At 34.4% G+C, this 24,365-nt stretch overlaps 1 protein-coding gene across 1 annotated transcript; it reads right to left on the reverse strand.

The window, feature by feature from the left end:
- Positions 1–1,141: 1,141 nt before the first annotated feature.
- On the reverse strand, positions 1,142–16,377 carry itgb2 (integrin, beta 2). Its single transcript, XM_051118878.1, is given in 18 exon segments — positions 1,142–1,937; positions 2,065–2,228; positions 3,658–3,863; positions 4,561–4,777; positions 4,862–5,094; positions 6,512–6,699; positions 6,821–6,955; positions 7,064–7,153; positions 7,463–7,486; positions 7,488–7,559; positions 8,996–9,151; positions 9,855–10,096; positions 10,204–10,374; positions 10,497–10,542; positions 10,544–10,690; positions 11,955–12,046; positions 15,223–15,280; positions 16,224–16,377. Coding segments are annotated over 17 exon segments (2,304 nt in total). The 5' UTR covers positions 15,278–15,280; positions 16,224–16,377; the 3' UTR covers positions 1,142–1,871.
- Between the last annotated feature and the right edge of the window lie 7,988 nt (positions 16,378–24,365).

A 24,365-nucleotide genomic window follows, 5' to 3' on the forward strand; every position in this document is an offset into this window, starting at 1 on the left:
TGTCAGATTTAGTTGAACTAAATCTGACAGTCTTTATGAGTCATTCACTCATTCGATTAAATTTGTTGAAATGGCTTGTTCATTCAGAAATTAAATAAATAGCTCTCTTTAATAAATCACTGATTCATGTGATTTGTTCAAAACGCGGATTCATTCAGAAACTAAACACCGCTCTATTGCTCGGAAATGAACAACAATTCTGCTACGGCTTTAAAAAAATAATATGTTCTTTGTAAATTTGAGCAAAAACACATGATATTGTGTTTAAATTATAACACAATATCAATTTCTTATTTACTGAACTGTTGTATAAAATCACATTTAAGTTTGCGATAGATCAGGACAAAATGAGCACTCGTGTCATATTGTGTGATATGTGAAATATAGAAATATGAGACAGAACACATACAGGGGCATTTTTTGCACCAATATCTTGAATTTTAGGGTATAACTGCATTTGTAGAGTTGTTGCCCTGCGCAATATTTGTCAACAGACAACTATATGAAATATAGGATGATGTACTGGGGGCAGTGCCAGTGCGTTAACTGCATTAAAATATTTTAATCATGTTATTTTTTCATAACTAATTAATTAAGTTAACACGTTAAACTGACAGCCCTAATTTAAAGAAAAAAATATTAATAATTACCGGTATTATCTCATTTATTTTAATATTTAGATTTTTTTTTTTTTTAAGGGGAGGGTCTGTAAGAATTTAACATTTTTCAAAGAATGCTCACCAAGACTTATTTGAATAAAATGTTTCTTTTTTTTTTTTAAGATTTATTTTTGGCCTGTATCACGATAGGACAGATCATAGCTGACAGGAAGCGAAGTGGGAGAGAGAGAAGGGGGCAGGATTGGGAAATGTCCTTGAGCCGGGATTCGAACTCAGGACGCATGTAGCACAGTGGCGCTGTATGTTGGCACGCTGCCCACAAGGCTATGGACGCCAACATAAAATGTTTAATATTTAAAGTATAATTTATTTCTGCAGTGCAAAAATAATAAATAATAAAAATTTCAAAGGAACAGCATTTAACGGCAAATCTAACTTACTGTTTACAGTTTTAAAATGACTTTCTGCCATCCGAGAACTAAATGCACAGCCCGAATTCATAAAAAGGCAGTTGCTGCAAATTACAGCTGTAATTCCAACTTTATTTGAAACACATTGACAGAGCATTAATATACAAACGTTGTATAACCTATGCTGGATGTTATGAACATTGAAAGACCAATAGGTTGGATACAATGCAAAGCTAAGCAAATGTTCAGGTTCAAATCTATTATCTTTATAATGTGGGAAAGCCAATGCACATGTTCAGTACTCATGTTTCATGATGAGGAATCTGTGAAATGCAGTACAAGGGTGTTATATAGTGATTGCATCTCGACAGCATTTGCATTGAAATATACAACATTAGTGTGTTGTTACAAATGCACAATTTTAGAGACAGAAATGTTTATGGTAGTTGAATTGCCAAATCCTTTGCAAGAGTGACTCCACACATGCAACTCAGAAACAGTGCTACTAGCCAACGTTTGGCTAGATTTAATTGTCATCAAAGATCAACAAGTATAAAATTAGATTTCTCTGTGTATATTTTTGTGCATACAAAAATAAAACTAGTCTTTATACATTACATAAACTGTTAAATACATTTAATGACATTTCACATCAAATGAAAAACTGTGTATAAAGAATTTGCAAATATTCATGCCTCTCTAAAGCTGCTAAAGATCTCACTGCAGATTAAGAAAATTTAAAGCTGTTTTATTTTATTGAGTGATCATGCATCAGAGCCATAGTTTCATTCATACACATCCACTCTGTCCTTCATGCATTCAGCACCAACAAGTTTTTTCACTAATCTCCAGAAAATGTTGGGTTTTGAACTGTGGTTGTAGCATTCTGGAATAATGGGTTGGTACCCTGTAGAACGAGAAGAAACGTAATCTGCTTAATGAAAATTCAAGCATGAATACTGAACATTTTAGGCAGTCTGACTAAATACGAAGGGCAGGGATATTATGTACTGTATAAAGAAAAAAGAACTTACACATGATTTTTCATGTTTTCTGTCTTTTTCAAATCTCCTCCATTCTCTAAGGTCGCTTGCATACAGAACTCCCTTGACAATGAGGAGGATCAGGAGACCAATCAACGCCACAGCTGCTAGAGATCCTCCTACGATGGCTGCTATGTTTGGCCCCTCAGGACATTCTAACACAGGAAACAAAAAGGTAGAAAGCTTGATGCTTTTTAAAACTGGAACATTTGTCCAAAAATGCCTTGGCCCAAAAAGGATGGAAATCATTACCAAAAAAAAGCCCATATGACTACTTTTGAAGCATTTTGTCACTGGTAAACTGCTGTATTGTTGTATAGAACAGAAATACAGTTGAAGTCAAAACATTACATACACCTTGCAGAATCTTCAAAATGTTGATTATTTTAGCAAAATAAGAGGGATTTAGTACTGACCTGAATAAGATATTTCACATAATAGTCCACAAGAGAAAATAATAGTTTTAAACGTTTACATACACTTAATTTTTAACACTGTGTTGTTACCAGAATGATCCACAACTGTGTTTTTTTTGTCTAGTGACAGTTGTCAGAGTCCCTTGTTTGTCCAGTTAAACTGCCTGCTGTTCTTCAGAAAAATCCAAATTAGCATTTTGTGTGTTTGAACCCTTTCAACAATGATTGTATGATTTTGAGATCCATCTTTTCAAACTGAGGACAACTGAGGAACTATTACAACTATTACAGAAGGTTAAAACGCTCACTGATACTTTAGAAAAAAAAAAAAGACAATGCACTGAGAGCCTGAGAAATTTGAAGATCAGGGTAAATGTAACTTATTTTATCTTCTGGGAAACATGTAAGTATCTTCTGTAGCTTCTGAAGGGCAGTACTAAATGAAAAAATATGGTATTCAGGCAAAATAAGAAAAATGTACACATCTTCATTCTGAAAAAGTTTTCACCCCAGCTCTAAATGCATAATTTTTCCTTCTGAAGCATCAGTGAGCATTTGAACCTTCTGTAATAGCTGCATTTGTGTCCCTCTGTTGTCCTCAGTGTGAAAAGATGGATCTCAAAATTATACAGTCACTGTTGAAAGGGTTCAAATACACAAAAATGCTGAAAAGCCAAAGAATTTGTGAGACCTGAAGGATTTTTCTGAAGAACAGTAGGCAGTTTAACTGTTCAGGACAAACTGAACAGGGACTCAAGAACAACTATTACTAAACAAAAAATAACATCTGTGGATCATTCAAGTAACAACACAGTATTAAGAATCAAGTGTATGTAAACTTTTGAAGGGGTCATTTTTGTAAATTCAACTATTATTTTCTCTTGTGGACTATATGTAAACATCTTTTATGTGAATTATCTTATTCAGGTCAGTACTAAATAAAAACATGCATTTTTAATGATCCCTCTGATTTTGGTAAAATAATTAACATTTTGCAGATTCTGCAAGGTGTATGTAAACCTTTGACTTCAACTGTGTAAAGATAATAAAGATTTTACAGAAATTCTTCTTCTGTGTTCCAAGTGTTTGGAATGACATGAGCGTGAACAATGACAGAGCCCTAGCAACTAGTACGTTTTAGTATCTCAGATATTGTGTCTGGGTCTACCTCTGTCTTTGAGGACAGTGACAGAGTATGTGTCAAATCCAGGCTGTTCCGTCATTGTAAATGTCATCCAGCAGCCCTCTTTATCTTTGACTCGACAATCTTTCTTGATCAAGTTTTGTTCCACCTTAACCGTCAGATGTTTACAGGTTTCAGTGCAGTTCTTCTCAAACGGACCGGTCCCAAAGGCCAAACATTCAACACAACTCCTGCAACAGGTCAAAAATGTTTTAGTAATTTTTAAGTATGTATAAAAAAATAAAACATTTAATTTAACATACATAACTTTATTTTTTAAATATATATACATATATATATTTAGGCAGCTGCTGTTTTTTTCTAAGTGACATGCTATTTACACTAAGTGCAAATGGTGATATATTTTATTTACACTATGTAAAAATAGCAGTATTTGAAAGATATGTACCTCAGTATTGTAGTACATTATAAAAACAGTATACAATAGTAACATATTGAGTGTAAATTAACATGTTTATTAAAATTATTAAATGGTTGCCGCCATATTGAGCCACTTTATTTTATAATTTACGAATATTTCCAGCGTTTATTTTATGAATAAATGCCTTTACGATCTGACATGTAATGTGAAAAGGGAGAAAAATAAGTGCCGAACAAAAGGTGGATACGAAATCGGGTTGATCGCATCAGAAAGTTATTGCAGTTAATTTTCTTCAAATCTAATTAATAAAGTTAGAAAATATCCTAATTTATATAACTTGAGATATAACTTGCTCATTCTCTGATTCATTTGATTTCTGTGGCTAAGTTAGTAGTGCTCTGAGTCGGCCTACGAAATGAATGAAAAATGTGTATTTTTTGTTATGTTAATAATAGCTATTAATAGCTTTGTAGAGCTCAGGGTGAATTGTTTTGAGGTTTTCTTACCCGGAATTATCACACGGACGTTGGCAATTAGGACACGTTTTGCAGTAGGGCCCCTTGTATCCTCTCTCACAATTACAGTGGTTACACACGCATTTCCCACGGTTATAACAAACAGTATTTTCGATCTTGCAAGCCTCATCGGATTTTGCGCATTGACACGCTGAGCCCTCATAGCCTTGATCACAGTCACATTTACCACATTTGCATTTGCCATGACCTGTAAAATGAAATCACAATGCACTTAATAACTGATTGAAAAAAAAAAGCATATGTTAAATATGAACTTTTCTACACAAATCACCTGCACACTGTTGATTGTTATTTTTTTCACAGTGCTCGTCGTCGCATTCACAGAATTCGCCATAGAAATTGCCACCGCTATCCGTATTATGGCACTGACAACGTCCGCACAGACAGTCTCCTTTGCCTTCGCATTCGGTCCCGTTGTCCTTCCGGCACTGCGCTTTCAATGACGCCTCGTCCTTTTGGCCTAGTTTGCACTCACATCGCTGTCCTAAGAATCCCGGATTACACCTGTGGATGTGGGGAATTTGCTTATGTCACTACATGTACATATATACTCTTGCAATAAGTCAGTAATATTGTAATAATTTTTTAAATACATAGTAAAATGTAGATGTAGAACATCTCTTTTAATGTATAGATTTTTTCTACTGCATTGATAAATTGCTTATGTTACATATAAATGATGGATCATGATTTTTATATACACTACCAGTCAAGTTTTTGAACAGTAAGATTTATCATTTTTTTAAAGAAGTCTCATCTGCTCATCGAGCCTGCATTTATTTGATCCAAAGAACAGCAAAAACAGTACAATTATGAACTATTTTTACTATTTAAAATAACTCCTTATCTATTTAAAATGTAATTTATTCATGTGATGTCAGAGCGGAATTTTTAGTGTCATTACTCCAGTCACATGAGCCTTCAGAAATTATTCTAATATTCTGATTTGCTGCGCAAAAAACAGGTATTATTATTATTAATGTGAAAACAGCTAAGTATAATTTTTTTAGGTTTCTTTGATGAATAGAAAGTTTTGAAAAACAGCATTTATCTGAAATAGAAATCTTTTGTAACATTATAAATGTTTTTTTATAATCACTGTTGATCAATTTAAAGCATCCTGCTAAATAATCATCAGAGCTTGGTAAATATTGGTCACAGACTTGCTTTAAATTTTACCAAACTGATTACTCACTAAAAATCATGTTTCAATGCCATTTTAAGCCTTATTTTGACATAACAAGGTGGTTATATATAAGTCTATGAGTTGTTTACTTAACTTTAAGTACTTCACTTAACGCCAATATAATGTTCATTCAGAATGATTCGTGATCTAATGTTTATTCAGACTGATTTGTGAACACGCACGAACCCGAGGTGGGATTTACTGCCTGAACCAATCAAAGCTGAACATAACCAGTCATATCCAATCACATCGTGATGGAGGCATTGCCACCTCTCATATGATTTTCCCCCATTTATTTTCAGTTACCCCCCACCAAACTCTTTAGGGGGGATCTGAAGCGAGAAAGACGCAGACTCCCGCTGTAACTTTACCTTCTGGTGTCACTATTAGACAATGTTTCTTTAGAAAAATGAGTGATTTATACACTTTTCAATGTCATATTTTGTAATACTGGCACTACAATTTTTTTCCCATTCAATATTTGAGGAGATACTGCCTCCCCTGCAATGCCCCAATAGGTGTTTACTTGTAGTTAACTATTTTGATAATATGATTCACCATAGAGATTAAATAGATTAAAGAAAATAATCAATTTATTGAATAAACAGTATTATTCTTTATTCTTAGTTATGTATTTTATATGTTGAATGATTCACCCAGGCAATCTGGCATTTTAAGTCAGTAAAAAAAATAATAAAAAGACAGCAATTAGAGTAATTGATGTTTTTCTGTTACCTGCAGCCACCACAGACAACTTTACCGTTCCCCCCACAGTGAGGATGAAGCTCTTTTTTATCATCACATTCACACTCGCATCGAGTCGCAACGTTCACCTTCAGCTTTTCATTAAAGCCCAGTGGCCCGATGAGGAAGCTCTGACTCTCAATGCATTTCTCTACTGTTACTGTCACCCTAAAAATCACCTGAAAAGGATTATGGAAAGAGGTAAGGTTATTTGCACAGTGTAAAGTCATATAATATTGCATATGCTGAATTTGCTAAAATGAAAAGCCGAGATTTGCATCTGCACTCGATCTTACTCACCTCCTTACCAATGTTCACATTATCACATTTCCCCCTGTCACTGGGTTTTTGTCCACCTTCACAATTTGACGTGTATTTCACAGATACAAAGTCTGGGAGGGCGTCATGAGCCATGATCACTTCAGAGGTCAAGTTCTGTTTATACCCATAAGGCATTAATTAGGGTGTTAAACAGAAAAGCTGTCGTATCGCAATGTGTTACTTTATGAAGCTTTGTGCAAAGTGGAAATGCCGTGCACTCACATTGTATGCATCCACAATTAGATTGACAACGTTGCTCGAGTCTTCAGAGAGCACTCCTACTGCAGATTTAGGAATCAGTTTGCTCAGCTCCTGTTAAGGAAGTAAGTCAAGCACACCAGAGTACATCAACTACTAAGAATATTAATGTGAATTGTGTGTAAATGTGATATTTCAGTTTTTCTTTTTTAATAAATCTGCAAAAATGTCAACAATTCTGTGTTTTTCTGTCGATATGGGGTGCTGTGTGTACATTAATAAGGAAAAAAAATGAACTTAAATGATTTTAGCAAATGGCTGCAATATAACAAAGAGTGAAAAATTTAAGGGGGTCTGAATACTTTCCGTACCCACTGTACATATAATTTATTTGCTTATTTTAGCTAAGCATGTTTTACTTACTGTGTACACGGTTTCCATTTTTTTTGGTGACTGCAAAAATTGGTTGAATGTTTTGCTCCTCCAGCTTGCGAGCAATTTGTCCAACAGATGGGTAATCCTGAAAACATAGATTGTATTATAGTTTTGATATTTTCACATGATGTGTCATCAAGGTACTGACAGCATCTAATACATAAACCCTTTTGCATATGTACAACTTCAGAGGCATACAAATATTAAGAAATTCCTCAAGCCTTTAAGATATTAAATTATAAATTACATGATTTATCTATATGACCATATGAAATTTTACTATTCATTTGAATTTTATTTATTTTGAATCTTTAGTCATTTTGTGGTGTCATTTTTGTTTTCTTTTGGTGTAGTTATTTTAGTATTAACAGTGATATATATACAGTTGAAGTCTACAAGTCTACATTTACATATGCCTTGCAGACTCTGCAAAATGTGAATTATTTTATTAAAATAAGAGAGATCATACAAAATGCATGTTATTTTTTATTTTAAGATATTTCACATAAGAGACGTTTACATATATTCCACAAAAGAAAATAGTTGAATTTATAAAAATGACCCCATTCAAAAGTTTACATATGCTTGATTTTTAATACTGTGTTGTTACATGAATGATCCACAGCTGTGTTTTTTGTTTAGTGATAGTTTTTCATGAGTTCCTTGCTTGTCCTGAACAGTTAAACTACCTGCTGTTCTTCAGAAAAATCTTTCAGGTCCCACAAATTCTTTGGTTTTTCAGCAGCTCAGGCTTTATGCAACTATTAAAGAAGGTTCAAACACTCAATGATGTTTCAGAAGGAAAAACAAAACATAAACTTTTTGAGTTTGAAGATCAGGGTAAATTTAACTTATTTTGTCATCCGGGAAACATGTCTGATGTTTAGTCAAAATAAGAAAAATGTACACATCTTCATTCTGTTCAAAAGTTTACACCCCCTGGCTCTTATTGGAGCATCAGTGAGCATTTGAACCTTCTGTAATAGTTGCATAGTCCCTCAGTTGTCCTCAGTGTGAAAAGATGGATCTCAAAAGCACATAGTCATTGTCAAAAAGGGTTCAAATACATAAAAATTCTGAAAAACCAAGAATTTGTGGGACCTGACAGATTTTCCTGTACAGGACAAACAAGGGACTCATTTACAACTATCACTAAACAAAACAATCATTCAGGTAACAACACAGTATTAAGAATCAAGCTTATGTAAACTTTTGAACAGGGTCATTTTTATAAATTTGACTTTTCGGGTTATTTTCTCTTGTGGACTATATGTAAACATTTTATGTGAAATATCTTATTCAGGTCAGTACTAAATAAAAAAAATAACATGCATTTTGTATAATCCCTTAACATTTTGCAGATTTTCCAAGTGTATGTAAACTTTTGACATTTTTATGGTTTCAGTTTAAGTTAACAAAACCTGACCTATGACTTTCCTAGCTTAGCACAAATGCTTTTAATAGAAATATTTGAAACAACTGATATATAACACATGAATATAAAAATGTGTTAAATCATACCCAGATGTTGCTCTTGCTGTATTTGTTGTTGACCAGCTGACAGGTTTCTTGGTTTGGTTCCAGAATGGCAGCAAGTTTTCCATCCCCTGCCATGTGGAAGCCATCATCAGTGGCCAACACCAGCAACCGAGTGCTGTTTCCCCAACCAATATCATTCTGCATGGGTAACACATTTTGCTTTGTATTTATTTAGACCTGCATTACAAATTGTTCAGTGCGCTTATTTGGAGCATTGTATTCCAATTACAATGAGTTTAAAAGTCCAGTCTGAATGAAAGTGCTCCATGTAAACCTCAGTTAGAATAAAAATTCCCAAACCAATTGAAATTTCAGTCGGGGTGAGGGGTGGGATAAACCTTTTTTAATCCGTTTGACAGGTAATGTAAACACTTGATTGGATTGAAAACTGAAACTAGAAAGTTTTGGACATATGCATAGACATAGAAATGGCGTATTGATGCATTATGCATGGTACAGGATAATGGTTTGCCATAAGACATCTTGTTTTGGGTGTGAGAATGGCCTTTTTACTGCTTGATTAATATAAGCATCATTGCATAAAGCTTCATGTGTTTGTTGTCTCCTAATTTGGACCCAAAATAGCTAGGCCTAAATATTAAGACTGCTTTTTAAAGCAAAGAAAAGGAGGATAGCTAGTTTGCAAAACCAGTGAGAAACTCTTTATATCAACATGATCACTTCATTTAGCATTCATGTAAAAACAATGTTTGGATTCATCATTCGGCAAAACTGTCCATGTAAACGTAGCTGTAGTGTGGCTAATATAATCTGTTATTATGGATGCCAAAATAAATTTCTGCAACTTATGCATGTAGTGTGAAACATATATAAGTCTCACCACGCAGACTGCGACTTGCATGATGGCATCCAGGCTTCCCTCTGGAGGGTCTAGGTTTCCTGATATATGCTGCTGGGCTACCATATTTTTGAACTTGTTCCCATCTGTTGTCAGTGAAAGCACATGCTGAAAGCCAAATGCTGGCTGACACGGTTCATTTTTATCTGCGCACGGCCGTTGGAGCTTCGCTTCATTGGTGTCGGTGTATGGAAGAAGCGTTTTGTCGACAAACGAACCAAAGCCTGCATCAGAAAGGTTGGTTCATGAAGACACTGTCAGGGTCTTTCAACTCTGAAATACATATTATATTATAATATATATTTAGATTGATACATTTAAACACTCTTACCTATCCTGGCATTGCCGGTGATTTTAGTGAGCTCAGAAAGTAAATTATTTCCCAGTTTTTTTACATTTTCCAAATCATCTTTCATGGAGTATGAGAGATCCATTAGGTAGTAGAGATCTACTGGATAGCCTTCTGCCCTTTTAAAATGTAGATCAAAAATGTAGGGCATCCCTGAGAAAAAAAACACATTCAGTCACCTCTGTTCTCTGAAACAGGATCAAACTTATATTAAAAAGGAAAGTTGTTTTGGCTGAGCTATGGGCCTACAGTCGATTTGTAAGAAAGTAACATACCTGGTCTAAGATTCAGACTTATTTCTTGTGGTTGGATTTGCACTGGATTTGTACCAGCAGTCAGAGGCTTGTTTGAAACTTTTAAAAAAATCATTTTTAGGATTTATTATGAAATTGTGTGAACATCCTCGTTTCTGAAGCGAAGCAACTGTGTCACAACGTACTGCTTCCTGCTCCCCGGTCTTGGTGAAATTCTGTGGTTTAAATAGGACATAGAGCATGATGTGATGTAGATGCGATGTGCCAGTCATTATATTTTTCATAAAAAAACTTAAACCAACAATGTTTTTTTTCCAATTTGACACTGAAATAGTAGAAATCGTACAGCTGACATTGAATAGTGAAACTTGCAAGCTCCAATTAGATAGGGTTTGGCACCCCTGCTCTACATACATTTTTGCAAAACTGAAAAAAAAACGTACCTGTATGTGTTAATCACTGCAGTTTCCAGTTGAAATTAACACTAGAGGCTGCAAAACTCTTATTCCTTTTATTCCACACAAAGTATGAATTACAGGTATAGAGTTTTGATTAATAAAGCCTAATTTTCACACAATTACTTGCAGAATATTATGTCATGACTTGGAAACAATTTTAACAGCCTGTGCGATTTGAAAACTCATACTTTTTGAACATTGTCATCACATAACAACTTCATATATGTATGAGTTTACTAATTCATGTTTGCTCGGTAGCTCACATGATACGGCATTGAACTTCAACGATAAAGAGCTCCGGTACAAACCCTGTGAAACTAACAGCTCAAATCCGCATAAGGAAGTTAAAATAGCAGGGCTGCATCAACAAATGCATTCTTATATTACTTTTGCATTTGTTAACACAGTCAGGTATGTTTAGGGTTGAGTTTGGTATAGAGGATATTTCTAACACGATAGAGCATTAACCTTTAGTGACATATTTGAATTCTGAACAGCCGCAATACGTACCTCAAGCAGTGTAAAAAAAAAAACACAGCAATATGTGTCTGTACCAATGTAATAAAAATGTGCCACGGTCACGTTTTGAACGTGTGTTTTAGCAGCACTCTTTGGAAATTTTACTTTGAAACAGTAAGGCATGTAATTACGATGTTGCAGAAATGTATATCGAGGCACGTATTTTCAGAATTCTGGGTTGAATTTTTTCTATGCTAGTGGTGTATTTTCTGAAAAACGTGCTCCTAAACAGCATGTAAATACTAACCAGCCACTTAAAATCTTATCTGAATGATTCTTAGTCAGAATAAGCTGCGAAGTGAATCAGACTTTATGCTGCATGTCAATTTCTGGCTACTTAGGAGACTAGGGTTTGAAACTACTTTATATTATATTAGCAGATTATTAGAGTTCAGACAGTCAGATATTTTCTGAAGGCCAATTAAATGGTGTTTCACAGGTTCCCAACCACTGAAAATTGATTTCACTGATACAAACAATAGAGCTATTAAGAAGCACTTACCAAATCTTTACACCAGGCACAGCCAGACCCGGATCTGATGCATTCTCCACACGTGTTTATTGAAGCTTTTAAACATTGTTCCTCAGTGTAGACTGCAACAAACAGTTTAAACTTCAGTTATTGCTTAAAACAGTGTATTTTGTTCACATTACTCAGCATCCTGTTCCAAAACCTAGTGTGCTCTGTTTGAAAATGTAACTCATTCCTGTGATGCAAAGCTGAATTTTCAGCAACCATTACTCTAGTCTTTAGTTTCACATGATCCTTCAGAAAATCATTCTAATATAATGACTTGCTGCCCAAAAATATTTCTGATGATCACTTTTGAAAACAATTTTTGCTGCATTTATATATAATGTTTAAAATTACTCCAAATTCTATCCACAATAGAATAGGCCTTGCGTCAAAAGTGGGAGTGTCTTCCGGTTCAGAGTAAACAAGCGGGACGTGACACTCATTCATTCAACAGTTGAGACACTCGTGAAGCACAGAAACTGTCCTCTGACTGTTTCGGGAAAAGATTTAACGCTTTGAGTGTGTCGAAAACAGTGTGATCTGGTGGTTAGTAAAAAATAAAGCAGTCTAAAGGCTGTGAAAGAAACTCTGTTGTACGAACCATTCACCACAAATTCCATAGATCGACTCATGTTACATGCACAAATAAAAACTGTGTGTGATAAATTAATTTATCCATTAAACTGTGGCATTAAATTCCAGTACGAATATCAATATGATATCAGAATAATGAACACATACAGTATATGAATTGCATATGGCAAATATTTTATTTTCCTGAAATAATTTGTATTTTTCATATTACTTGAATGACTTGGTATTTAAAAATCTAATAAAGTAAGTCAGAATTCAAATGTAAGATCTGAGGGTTTGAATATTCCAATTCACAATGTGAATCGCGCACATGACTGGACAGAAAGTGAGGCTTCGTTTGTCACTGGTTTTGTGATTTCTACGTTAACAACACAAGCCTCAAATTGAGGTTTCATCTGGCACGCCCTTAACACAAGCTCCGATGTCTCCGTTCAGATGTCACCTTACTAGCTGACAGTCAAGATTTAGCAATTCAAACTTGCTAACGATGTGGGAAAACAACTTCGAACAGCACCGTACACCGAACAGTCCCTGAGGACCGTAACAACATCTCTCATAATGGTTTGCAGCTTTACAAATAATAATCTGAAAAACACTTAGTCTCTTCGCTAATTAGCACACAAAATACCATTGGTATACTAATTCCACCGCTTCACCAGAAGTTTTACCCACATTCTTTTTTTTACAGTAGTGCCTCTAGGAAACAGGTGGATAGAAATCAGTTATGAGAGGAGTGTTCCCTTTCAGTCAGTCATATTTTACGTTACGTCAACTGACGTCATGGGCTCCCAAGCAAGACCCCATGGCATCAGTCTACGTAACGTCTTCGTTCCCTCCTTCAGTGAACGAGGGTTACATACACAGTAGAGACATTCTCATTCTATGCCAAATCAGTCACTTGTGAGGTTTCATTTCATTTAAGACTAGGTTTTGGAACAGAGCTAAAATTGTTTAAACAAAGCTTAGCTGTGTCGAAATCCAAAGAAAGTTGTGCTCTTCTGAAACTGGTTTCCAATTGGCTTCCAATCCACCACAACATTTGCTTTTTGTACAAACCGCATACAAGGAGGTTAATACCACCTCTTTATTAAACGGTTAGTTCTGTCCTCAATTCTGTTTGGTCACCAGCTGTGTTTTATTCATAATAAAGCACAGCTATGACCGCTTTACCCAATGGTTGTGTATATCACTGTGCAACACCCTTAGCAACATAAACAATCAACAATAATATAGCATCAAAACTCTTCCATTTATTATGCATTTGTGCAAAATTAAAGTGTCCCTATTATGGATTATAAAAGGTCTACGGATTGGTCTACTGCATGCAGCGCATTTCAGAAACGGAACAGCCATCACCATTACTCTAACCCACAGCTCTGTGGTAACTCCCAAACAGCCATGGTACATGCGTTAGCCCAATGCAGAAACGTATTGATAAAGCACTGCAGTTTGTACACCAACGTATTGCTTTATTCTTTTTCAGAACTCCAAGTAATAACAACAACAAACATTCACTATTCAACAACACATTTCTAGACAATTGCATGGGAACAGATATTGCAAGCTGTGTGGCACGAACACAACACACACATGCTACAGAGTACATAAGGGCAACTATTTTTAAAGGATTACTCTACTTACAGAATAAAAATTTACAGATAATTTACTCAACCCCATGTCATCCAAGATATTTATATTCAAAGTGCTCTAAACGATCCCAGCTGAGGAATAAGGGTCTTATCTAGCAAAATGATCAGTCATTTTCTTAAAAAACATAATATTTATACACTTTTTAACTACAAACGTTCGTCTTGTCTAGCTCTGCGATGCGCATGCATCCTCTGTGCTCTCCTGTTCAAGACAGTTAGGGTATGTTGAAAAAACTTCAAATCGCCCTACATTGCTGTTGTTGTTGTTGTTGTTTTTTTTCTTTGTAAAGGGTGTTTGACCCTCCTTGCACCTTCACTTTGCATTATCCACGCCCTTCTCCCATCAAAGAATTTCTTCTCATATGAGAGATATGTAGATGTGCGTGTGATCCTGTTTGGAAGCCCACAGTTTCCATAGTGAGGAGGTAATTTTACTTTATGTACTGTTTGTTTGTTAGTATGTCCATCAGTTTACACTCTAATGACGCTTGCAAACTGGCACTGTGCCGGAAATCAATCTGTTTTAAACTAAAAGACTGAAAACACACGTTTTCTCATGCTTAGAGATAAGCAGATGTATTTATGTGAGAAAAAGACTTATATGGTGTTAAACAAGTAAATGACAGCAGATAAGAAGAGTTCCTATTATCAGTTTTTATTTGAGCTCCATACTGATGTTACTACATCGGAACATCCTCTTGCAGTTTACTGTTGCTGTCAGGATCTATTTTTTTAGCAGAAGGCAGCATTTAACGAACTTGCTTTAAAAAAGTAACATATCAATACATATATTTTTGGTTTTAATATTGTTTTGTGTGGTAACTGTTTTATAAAAGCAATAAGGCACTCAAGGCGTGCTGTATTGTGAATGAGTCACGGCTGAACAACACCCTTTGAACCTTATTGCTTATGTATATTACCCGCACAGGCAGTATTTTGCAGGTTTTGGAGACATTTGGCTGTAAATCCAATTTAAGAACATATGCACAAGGGGTATGCAATGTACGTACCTTGTCTTCCCACCAATAACAGGAGAAGGCCCCTCAGACACACTGCCTGAAGCATTTCCTAGTGTAAAACAGCATTATTTATTATCATAGTTCCTCATATTTCAGCTTCCTAAACAACTTTAAAAAATAATAGGAAATGAGCTTGCCATTGCTTTCTTTTTAATAACCTTTCCAATGCATGTGCAGGTTTGCAACAGGTTTGCAAGCTGTGCAAAGCGTTAAAAAGAAAAGTGTGAACTTAAAAAAAAAAAGCAGATGATGTTTTTTAGCAGAAGTCTAAGTGTGATGCGGCTGACACATCTCAGAGAAGTGACTTCCATACACGGTCAACTGACCTGTTTTCTTGACATTTTATTGGTTCATGGTGGGTGTACCGCATTGCCTAATGAAGCATGGCTTAGTTTCCCACGCATATTTATGCTGTTGATTCTACAGCGAGGTGTAGGTGCTTTACACCACTTTTTGCAACGTCAAATGCTTACAGAAACATAAAAAAATGCTGGTTTTGTGTACTGTACAACTTCTGACTACTTTTAGCATACTTTTTAACTGTATATATCACCATTTTGTTGTATGATAAAATAAATGTTTAACAGTTTATTTTGTGTTTATGAGAAATTTGAATCTGTTTGAATTATTTTAATATTTTCCCTTTAGTTGTAATATAGTTATTTGTCTCCAACATCTACCATAGTCCTCCATGAATTTAACCAATGCAATTGACATTGCCATTTAAACAAATATATGTAATAAAATTATCCTTGTATGAAGTGATAAAATGGTAAAGTCATCCTAGAGTTTACTGATTAATGTTAATCAATATAAATTTTAACCGATTCATCCTTGATAATACTCATTGAGTAACGGTTAAGCAGATAGAAACTAAAAAACTGTTCCTTAAAGCTACAGTTACTGTTTTCAAAACTACAAAAATATATGAAAAAATGAACAAAGAATTAGTTAAAATGCACAAAATTAAATATCAAATAGCCCTTACTTACTGTTGTCGAAATGCGATGCCCTAGAGAGATCCAGCCGTCATAAGTGGCCAAGAGATGTTTTTTTGGTTTCCTCAAACAGAACACAGAAAGTAAGTTAGCAAACTGCTGCACCCATGACAGGAAAGCAGAGAGGAAGTAGTGATATAAGTCCTGAGAAAATATGGGCGTCGGGGTAAGATGAATATGAAACGATATCTACGTATTCAACTAGAGTTTGAACTATAAACTAGAGTTTAAAATTAAAGTTCCTACAATGGGAAATGTTACTGAGCGCCTTAGCAAGATATTGTAGCGTTTCACTACTAATGAAACCAGTCTTTAGAGAAAAAGAACGAATAAGGGGGACTTTTTTGGCAGTAACCCATGCACAGAAAAAACAAAACAAAAAAGAATAGCGCTTACTGCTCTGTGCTTTCACTTTCCCAATGAAATCTGAGCTCTCCCTGGCCTGTCTTCCTTTCCATGCTGGACCATCCCCTGCCCCTTGAAGTGAAAAAGACTAACAGCTACAACCAGTTATTGCTGAACATCATGACACTAATGTCCTTCAACATTTATAACAACATCACAATATGTTAGGCATGGTCTTTTAATGTCAGAAACGGTCATAACTTACTTTTTCATGACCATTTACCACCTTTTCTTTTGACATTCACAGTTAAACTGAGTGTTTACTGAGTTTTTTACTGGCAAATGGTTCCATGAAGAACTTTTAACATCCATGGAAACTCCAAGGTTCTTTGGAAAATAGTTCAGATTTTCTTCAGATTTTTAAAATTTAAGAGTTGTTCACTGAAAGGTTTTTTGGGGAACCTAAAATAGTTCTTTGACATCAAAGCAGAAAAACCCTTTTCAGAGTGTACTTCTGCTTTAGCTTACTTTGAAACTTAGCATTGTGGTACTGCAAGAATTGTTGACGCTTATTCACTCACTCCTTTAAAAAAAAAAAAAAAAACATCTGCAAAGTCATTAGTGTGAACAACTATGATATCATGCGTTGTTGGTGGTGCGTAGGCCAACAGTGGGTGCCACATGCATCTGCATCATTGCTTCTCAAACTATAGTATGTGGAGTGCCCCCAAGTGGTATGCAACTCTGTAAATTCATCATAATGAGACACATACATTTAATTTGTCATGTTATTTTTTTTTTGGATATTTTATTGTCTTATTTCTAATGCCCGATTTTAAGTTTAATATAGTTCAATTAATAGAATATGAAATATAAAAAGGCATGTTCTCTTTAAGTTGCAACCATGAGATATAATTTTTTTTTCATTAGATATTATTCTGACCTTAAGTCTGTGAGCTTGATTTCCTGAAAAAGACTTCTCTGTTTCTTTTCTGTTTGACTCTGTACTGTTTCTGACTTCTCAGTGTTTTTAAAAATGATTGCAATATTGAATTGTTTTTTTGTTTTGTTTTTTTGTTAATTGTAGATGCTTCCACAGACCTGCAATAGGCTGGTGGATGAACTTATGAAAGTCTCAGGATTGGGATTTTTCCTCACTAGATGGATACTGGAAGAATATTGATAACCAAAATATTTAGCATGCTGTAAAATGTCATTAAAGAAGTCATATTATGCTCTTTTACAAAGTCTTGATTTTGTTTTGGTTGTGTAATAGAATATGCTCTCATGCTTGGTGGTTCGAAAAAAAAAAAAAACGCATTTTCACATAATTTAGATTATTACAATAACTTTCTCCCAGCCTGGCACAAATGGCTCAATTAGTTCCAGGTTTAATGAAGGCCTGCCTTCCGAAAAACGAAATGTGTTGTGATTGGTTAGCCGTCCCACTGTGTTGTGATTGGCGAACAACTTAGACAGTGTTTCCGGTGTTTGCATGCCCCTTGACAAAGCAGCAAGTTCCGTTATAGTTAAGGATATGTTAAAGGAGAAATCCACTTCCAGAACATCAATTCACAAATAATTTACTCACCCCTTGTCATCCAAGATGTTCATGTCTTTCTGTCTTCAGTCGTGAAGAAATTATGGTTTTTGAGGAAAGCATTTCAGGATTTTTCTCCATATAATGGACTTCGTTGGTGCCCTCGATTTTGAACTTCCAAAGTGTAGTTTAAATGCAGCTTCAAAAGGCTCTAAACAATCCCAGCTGAGGAAGAAGGGTCTTATCTAGTAATTTTTTTTGAAAAATAAACATTTGTATACTTTTTTAGCACAAAAACTTGTGTAGCACAGGCTCTGGGATGCGCTTTCACGACGCTACGTACTATTGCATTACGTCGAAAGGTCACGCAGAACGTAGGCGGAACTACGGACCCAGTGTTCACAAAGCGAACGCGCAAAGATTAACAAAGTGCAAGTAAGTCAAACGCTGTTTACAAACAAAAAGCTACAACGATGAACTTAGACGTGATTCGTAATAGTGATGAGAAGTTCGGATCATTTTACAGACTCTGACCTTTGAGTCTCGTTCAGCAAAATGAACGGATCTTTTTCCAAGTCATTTTGTTCATTTTAATCAAATGTAATTAAAATGTTACATGTTACTTCCCTAACACATCTACTGCTTACACAAATGTTGATCACAATACAAGAACACAAAACTATAATGCTATAAGAAACAGAAAAGATTAATTCATTGTTTACCTTTAGTCTTTAGTCTATACCTATGTCCCAAGGTGCATACTATTCACCCTATCTGCCCTAAATAGTATTGAAATTTACTAGTATCACATAGAATTTAGGGTGGATAGTATGCACATTAGGATCCAGGCTATCTGACAAGTTTTCAGGTTCATCACGTGACAGCCCCATAAGATGAATGAATGACTCAAAAAACCAGAAGACTTGAAACCTTGAAATCCAGTACAGAACCTAATAGGATGTTGTGCATGCGCGACTGAACAAATCACTCCCCGAGACGACTCATTCTTCCCGAGTCACATTAAAGATTTGTTTAAAATTAACGAATCGTTCAGGAACAAGCCCTCAGTAATTCGTAGCATCGTGGACACGCATCCCAGAACCTGTGCTACATGAGCTTTTGTGCTTAAAAAGTATACAAATTGTTATTTTTTTCGAAAAAAAAAAGACTAGATAAGACCCTTCTTCCTCAGCTGGGATCGTTTAGAGCACTTTGAAGCTGCATTTAAACCACATTATGGAAGTTCAGAATTGGGGCACCAATGAAGTCCATAATATGGAGAAAAATCCTGAAATGTTTTCCTCAAAAACCATAATTGAAGACATGAACTTCTTGGATGAAAAGGGGATGAGTAAATTATTTGTAAATTCTGGAAGTGGAGTTCTCCTTTAAGGTATAGTTGATGCTACAATAGTGTTGGGTCCTATCGTCAGCCTGCAAAATCGCGATTTATTGAATTTATTGAATTATTTACATACTTAGTTTCATTGCCCAAAACCAGCTCCAGCATAAGGCAAAAAGCAGCCTAATGTTTTTAATATGACTTAATTTGTATTTAATATGACAACAATTGAATAAAAACATTGTGAGTTACCAATTACTGTATAAAGCTTACATTTCCTTAGTTATGCAAAAAAACAGCTACAGAAAACGTGCAAAGAACATTAATATTATCAAAGAACATCATCACTGATTAGCCTAGCCTAGTCTAGTGCAAGTTTATGCAATTTACAAAACACTCACGTTATAAGTGAAGCTATCAAAACTGTAAATCTCTTTTTTCACGTCTACGGCTTGTTACGCTCCAATATTTTAATGATATTTTAATGGGCCACGTTTGACATCATAACACCCAAACATACACACCACACACTGACTAAAGTTCAAAAAGTGAAAAAGCTTAATTAATTAAAAAAACATTAATTCTTAATTAATTAAGAAAAAGCTTAAAAAGCTTGTTAATTAGGTATTCAGGTTTGCAACCTGACAAATTCTTAGCAAACAAATACAGGATAAAGGTTACACTTATTAAATGCTTATTTCCTGTGACGGGTCACACCCAGCAGGACCACAGCTGCTAAACTTTCAGTCATTCTACTCTAGATCACTCTCTGTCTGCTTGCATGGTGGTTAGAAAATGATGATTATCAGTTTCTGAACAAGGAAGTTAAACCACAAAGAGAGAAGTAGCTGGTGCTGTTTTTTTCTAAATATATTTTAAAAAGTGGGTGGAGGGCGAATGACACAGTTGCTAGTCATATCCATTGCAACATTTTGTGTTTAGTAATTCTTTTAGTTTAAATTAAGTTTAAAGTTTAAAAATGTTTTGACAAACATACAAGTGTGATTCGACATGAGTTACAAAATTGCATACACATACAAAAAAAGAATCCTGCTTTGATTTTGTGTTTAAGGGAAGTGTGTACTTTCTGGGCTTCTTGTGGCACCAATCAGAACTGAAGTCTGTCTGGATGGCCTTAACCAATGGTGTGAGTTCGACAAAACAGTAGACAGGAGAGTGTTTGAAAGTTTATTGACAACAGTCATTATTTTTGCAATTCTGTTTGATGCCATCAGAAACACAGACATTTTATACTTTACTTAAAAAAAAAAATGAAAAAAACTTGGTTTAAAGGCTATGCATTTCTGTGTATCATTTACAGTTAAACAGTTTTTCAGATTTTTACACTAACCTAATAACCCAGCCTCTGACAACAAGTTGTCATAAGTGAGACAATTAATGACCTCAAGTTGACCTCACTATCTTTACAGCTGTAAAAAAAGATTAATGTTTTATTCCATTGTATTAGGACATGCATATATTGCACTGGCATCTCACCAGTGTCAAGAATGACAATGCTATGTAATTAAAAAAAAATACATTTAAAATGTATTTTTGTAGTTATTTATGCTGTTTAATATATACAAAAATGCAACACTTCAACACTTAAAATATTTTTACAAAAACAAATAAACAGCCACATGCTGTATGTTGGAAAAATCAACATTTTTTGATTGGACATGCATGCTTTTTACAACACATTATATTTTAGAGAGCTGGAACTTTTTGAACTACATAACTAACAGGGTATTTCTGAACGTTTCTGAATTGTTGAGGAAATAGCACCATCTACTTAGAAGTGTGAGCATGGTAGAGAAAAAAAAAAATGAAATTACTTCTGAAAAGATAAAGCCACTCAGTCGTAATGTTTATGAAACTAAAACTCTTTAAGAATTTGAAGATGATCCCTGTCAACTGTGTTAGAGACTAAGTGCAAGTACTTGAAATAATACAGTAGTTTGGCCGATGTCCTCAGCAACAGATTGTATTCATGATAAGTGACTTGCATGCTCAGCTATGTCCTGTTTCACAGCAGTGCAGTGGTGCCAGTTTATCTCTGAACAAACAATCAGACTTTATGTATATTTAAGTCGAATAAATTAATTAACTTATCACAAGTAATTAATCTAAGTACAGATTAAGTGATATTAAAGAGAAGTGCTTTCTAACGATTATGTGACACTGAATTCAGATTTGCATCACAGAAACAATTGTTTTAAAATATATTAAAACAGAAAAACATTATTTTAAACTGTAATATTATTTCAAAATTTTTTTCTGTATTTTTGATCAAGTATATGTATGTATGTGTGTGCATATATATATATATATATATATATGTAAGTATAAGTAAAAACATGTAAGTATTCAAATCTTAGATGTTTATTAAGATATTTTTACTACATATTGAAACCCACAAAAATGTTTAAAATATTAGTAAGCTTAATATATATAAAATCATCATTTATTGGGTACTTTCAGTTGGGAGGTGGCTGTCATGAACCCTAACCACTAAATTTCAACTTATGAAAATAATATTGAAATAATACATTTGTTAATAAATAAATTTGATTTTTTTTTTAAGTGAAGTTAAAAAAAAAAAGTATATTTTGTAAGAAATTATAGTCTGCCTCGACCCAGATTCCACTCCACAATATTTGTTTAATCATGCTCATTTCCCAAAATGGCTTAATTATTGTAGAGAAGAAGAAAGTCAACAGTTACGTTGTTTCTAGACCATTTAGGATGATTACATCCTGAGCAAATGGTGACCCATTGTAGCATGGAAGCGGGTGTGGGACACTGAGAACCATCTCAGACAAAGAGGATCCAGAATATGATTAACATACAGACCATAGCTGTTACAAATGGAGCAACTTAATTTACATTAAGGGTAGTAAACTTTAACTGTATAAAAGGTATGAGCTAAGGATTTTCTGGGTTCATTCCGACAAATGTAATTTGACACTGCTATGCTGCAATAAACATCTTCATCAAGATCTTCTATGTCCTCTTCAACTTTTCTTACAATTTTCTTTGTAAATTATGAAACTTTATGTTAAAAAAAAAAGGTGTCGCACATTTTTCATGTCACCACCAAAACAGTGTATATTTTAGTCCAGTGGCCGAGACTGATTTTTATAAACACGTAAATTTATGATCAGGGAATATTCCTGTGTCCCCCTCTCTCATAGCTACAAAGTGTGAGTAGGTTATGCAATTATTTTGTATTTTAGTATGTGTTAGTAGTATTTTAGTATGCAAGGTAAAATTTTGTAATGTGATATGGTCGCTACCAAATCATTACTCTCACTACCGAAAATGTGCAGTATACTGAATTATCAACTAAGATGTTATGATAGTGTTTGGTTCAGTGTATATTCAAACTAATGTATCCTTAACTTTGAAATCAGTATGATCAACTTTGTGCCTTTACAAAGAAAATTTGGATTCAAAATACAAGAAGTCTCATAAATTACTCTTGAAATACTGTTAAAAATTAAATTGTTATGGATTCACCTCTGAAAATATTTTAACAAAATAGCAAAAAAATATATATATATATAATAAAATAATATATATATATGTGTGTGTGTGTGTGTGTGTGACCCTGGATCACAAAAACAGTCATAAGGGTCAATTTTTCAAAACTGAGATTTATACATCATCTGAAAGTTGAATAAATAGGCTTTCCATAGATGCATAGTTTGTTAGGATAGGACAATATTTGGTCGAGGGTGCAAAAAAAAAACAATATTGAGAAAATTGCCTTTAAAGTCGTCCAAATAAAGTTCTTAATTACAATGTATATTACTAATCAAAAATTACGTTTTCATATATTTACAGTTGGAATTTTGCAAAATATCTTCATGGAACATGATCTTTATTTAATTTCCTAATGATTTTTGGCATAAAAGAAAAATCAATAATTTTGACCCATACAATGTATTTTTGGCTATTGCTACAAATATACCCCAGTGATTTAAGACTGGTTTTGTGGTCCAGGGGAGAGGACAAATATTCCAAAACCTTCTAAAAAAAACATGAGAATTAACTACACAATTATTAGAAATGTGTACCTTGGATATTGTACAGTTTGCATACATACAATTTCTTTCAACTCTGACTTTGGACCAATTCTGTAGAATGGGCATATATATATATATATATATATATATATATATATATATATATACTGAAATTACTAAAAATGATCTTGGTCATAAAGCTTCTGATACTAAAACTGAGTGCATGTAATAGTCTATAATATTTAATATCTTTAATACTCTAAACATCCTGCTTCTCAAAGATGCTGATGATTGAGTGCCAGTATATGGAATAGCAGTTTGGTCACTGTCCTAAAATTATTGATTTGATTCCCCAGTTGTTTGGTTAGTGTCTTGCAATTCTGCAGCCTTTGCAAAACAATTTGTCACGTACAACTTAAAATATCTGAACAAAGTACAAAAAAACAATATTGAAGAGAAAGAGCATGGGTTTGTGATCTGTCTGAGATCTGTCTCCGGTGGACTTACAGGAAGCTGATATATGTATAACAATTGCTTAAATCCATACAAACAATCAAGGTGTTTTATCTAAAAGATAACAAAAAAATGCATTCTTACACTGACCTTCATTTTATGCAAGACTGTTACGTACCATGACAAGCAACTAAATGCAATCAATCTGCGAACCTGATTAATTCAAGGTACGCCAATGCACTGATATTGATAAAACATGTTTATTCTCTCCACCCACAATTTAGACTAATAAATAGGGTCTGCACTCAACCACCAGCACTAGACTTCTGGGTTTGGAAAGAGCCACTGCTTGAGCTTTCTTCACCTTACAGAGGCCAAATCACTCACCAGCTGCACTTCAACTGCTCTTCTTCTTCCAGCAACTAAAG

Source organism: Labeo rohita, chromosome 9 (assembly GCF_022985175.1).
Source record: "Labeo rohita strain BAU-BD-2019 chromosome 9, IGBB_LRoh.1.0, whole genome shotgun sequence".
NCBI lineage: Eukaryota > Metazoa > Chordata > Actinopteri > Cypriniformes > Cyprinidae > Labeo > Labeo rohita.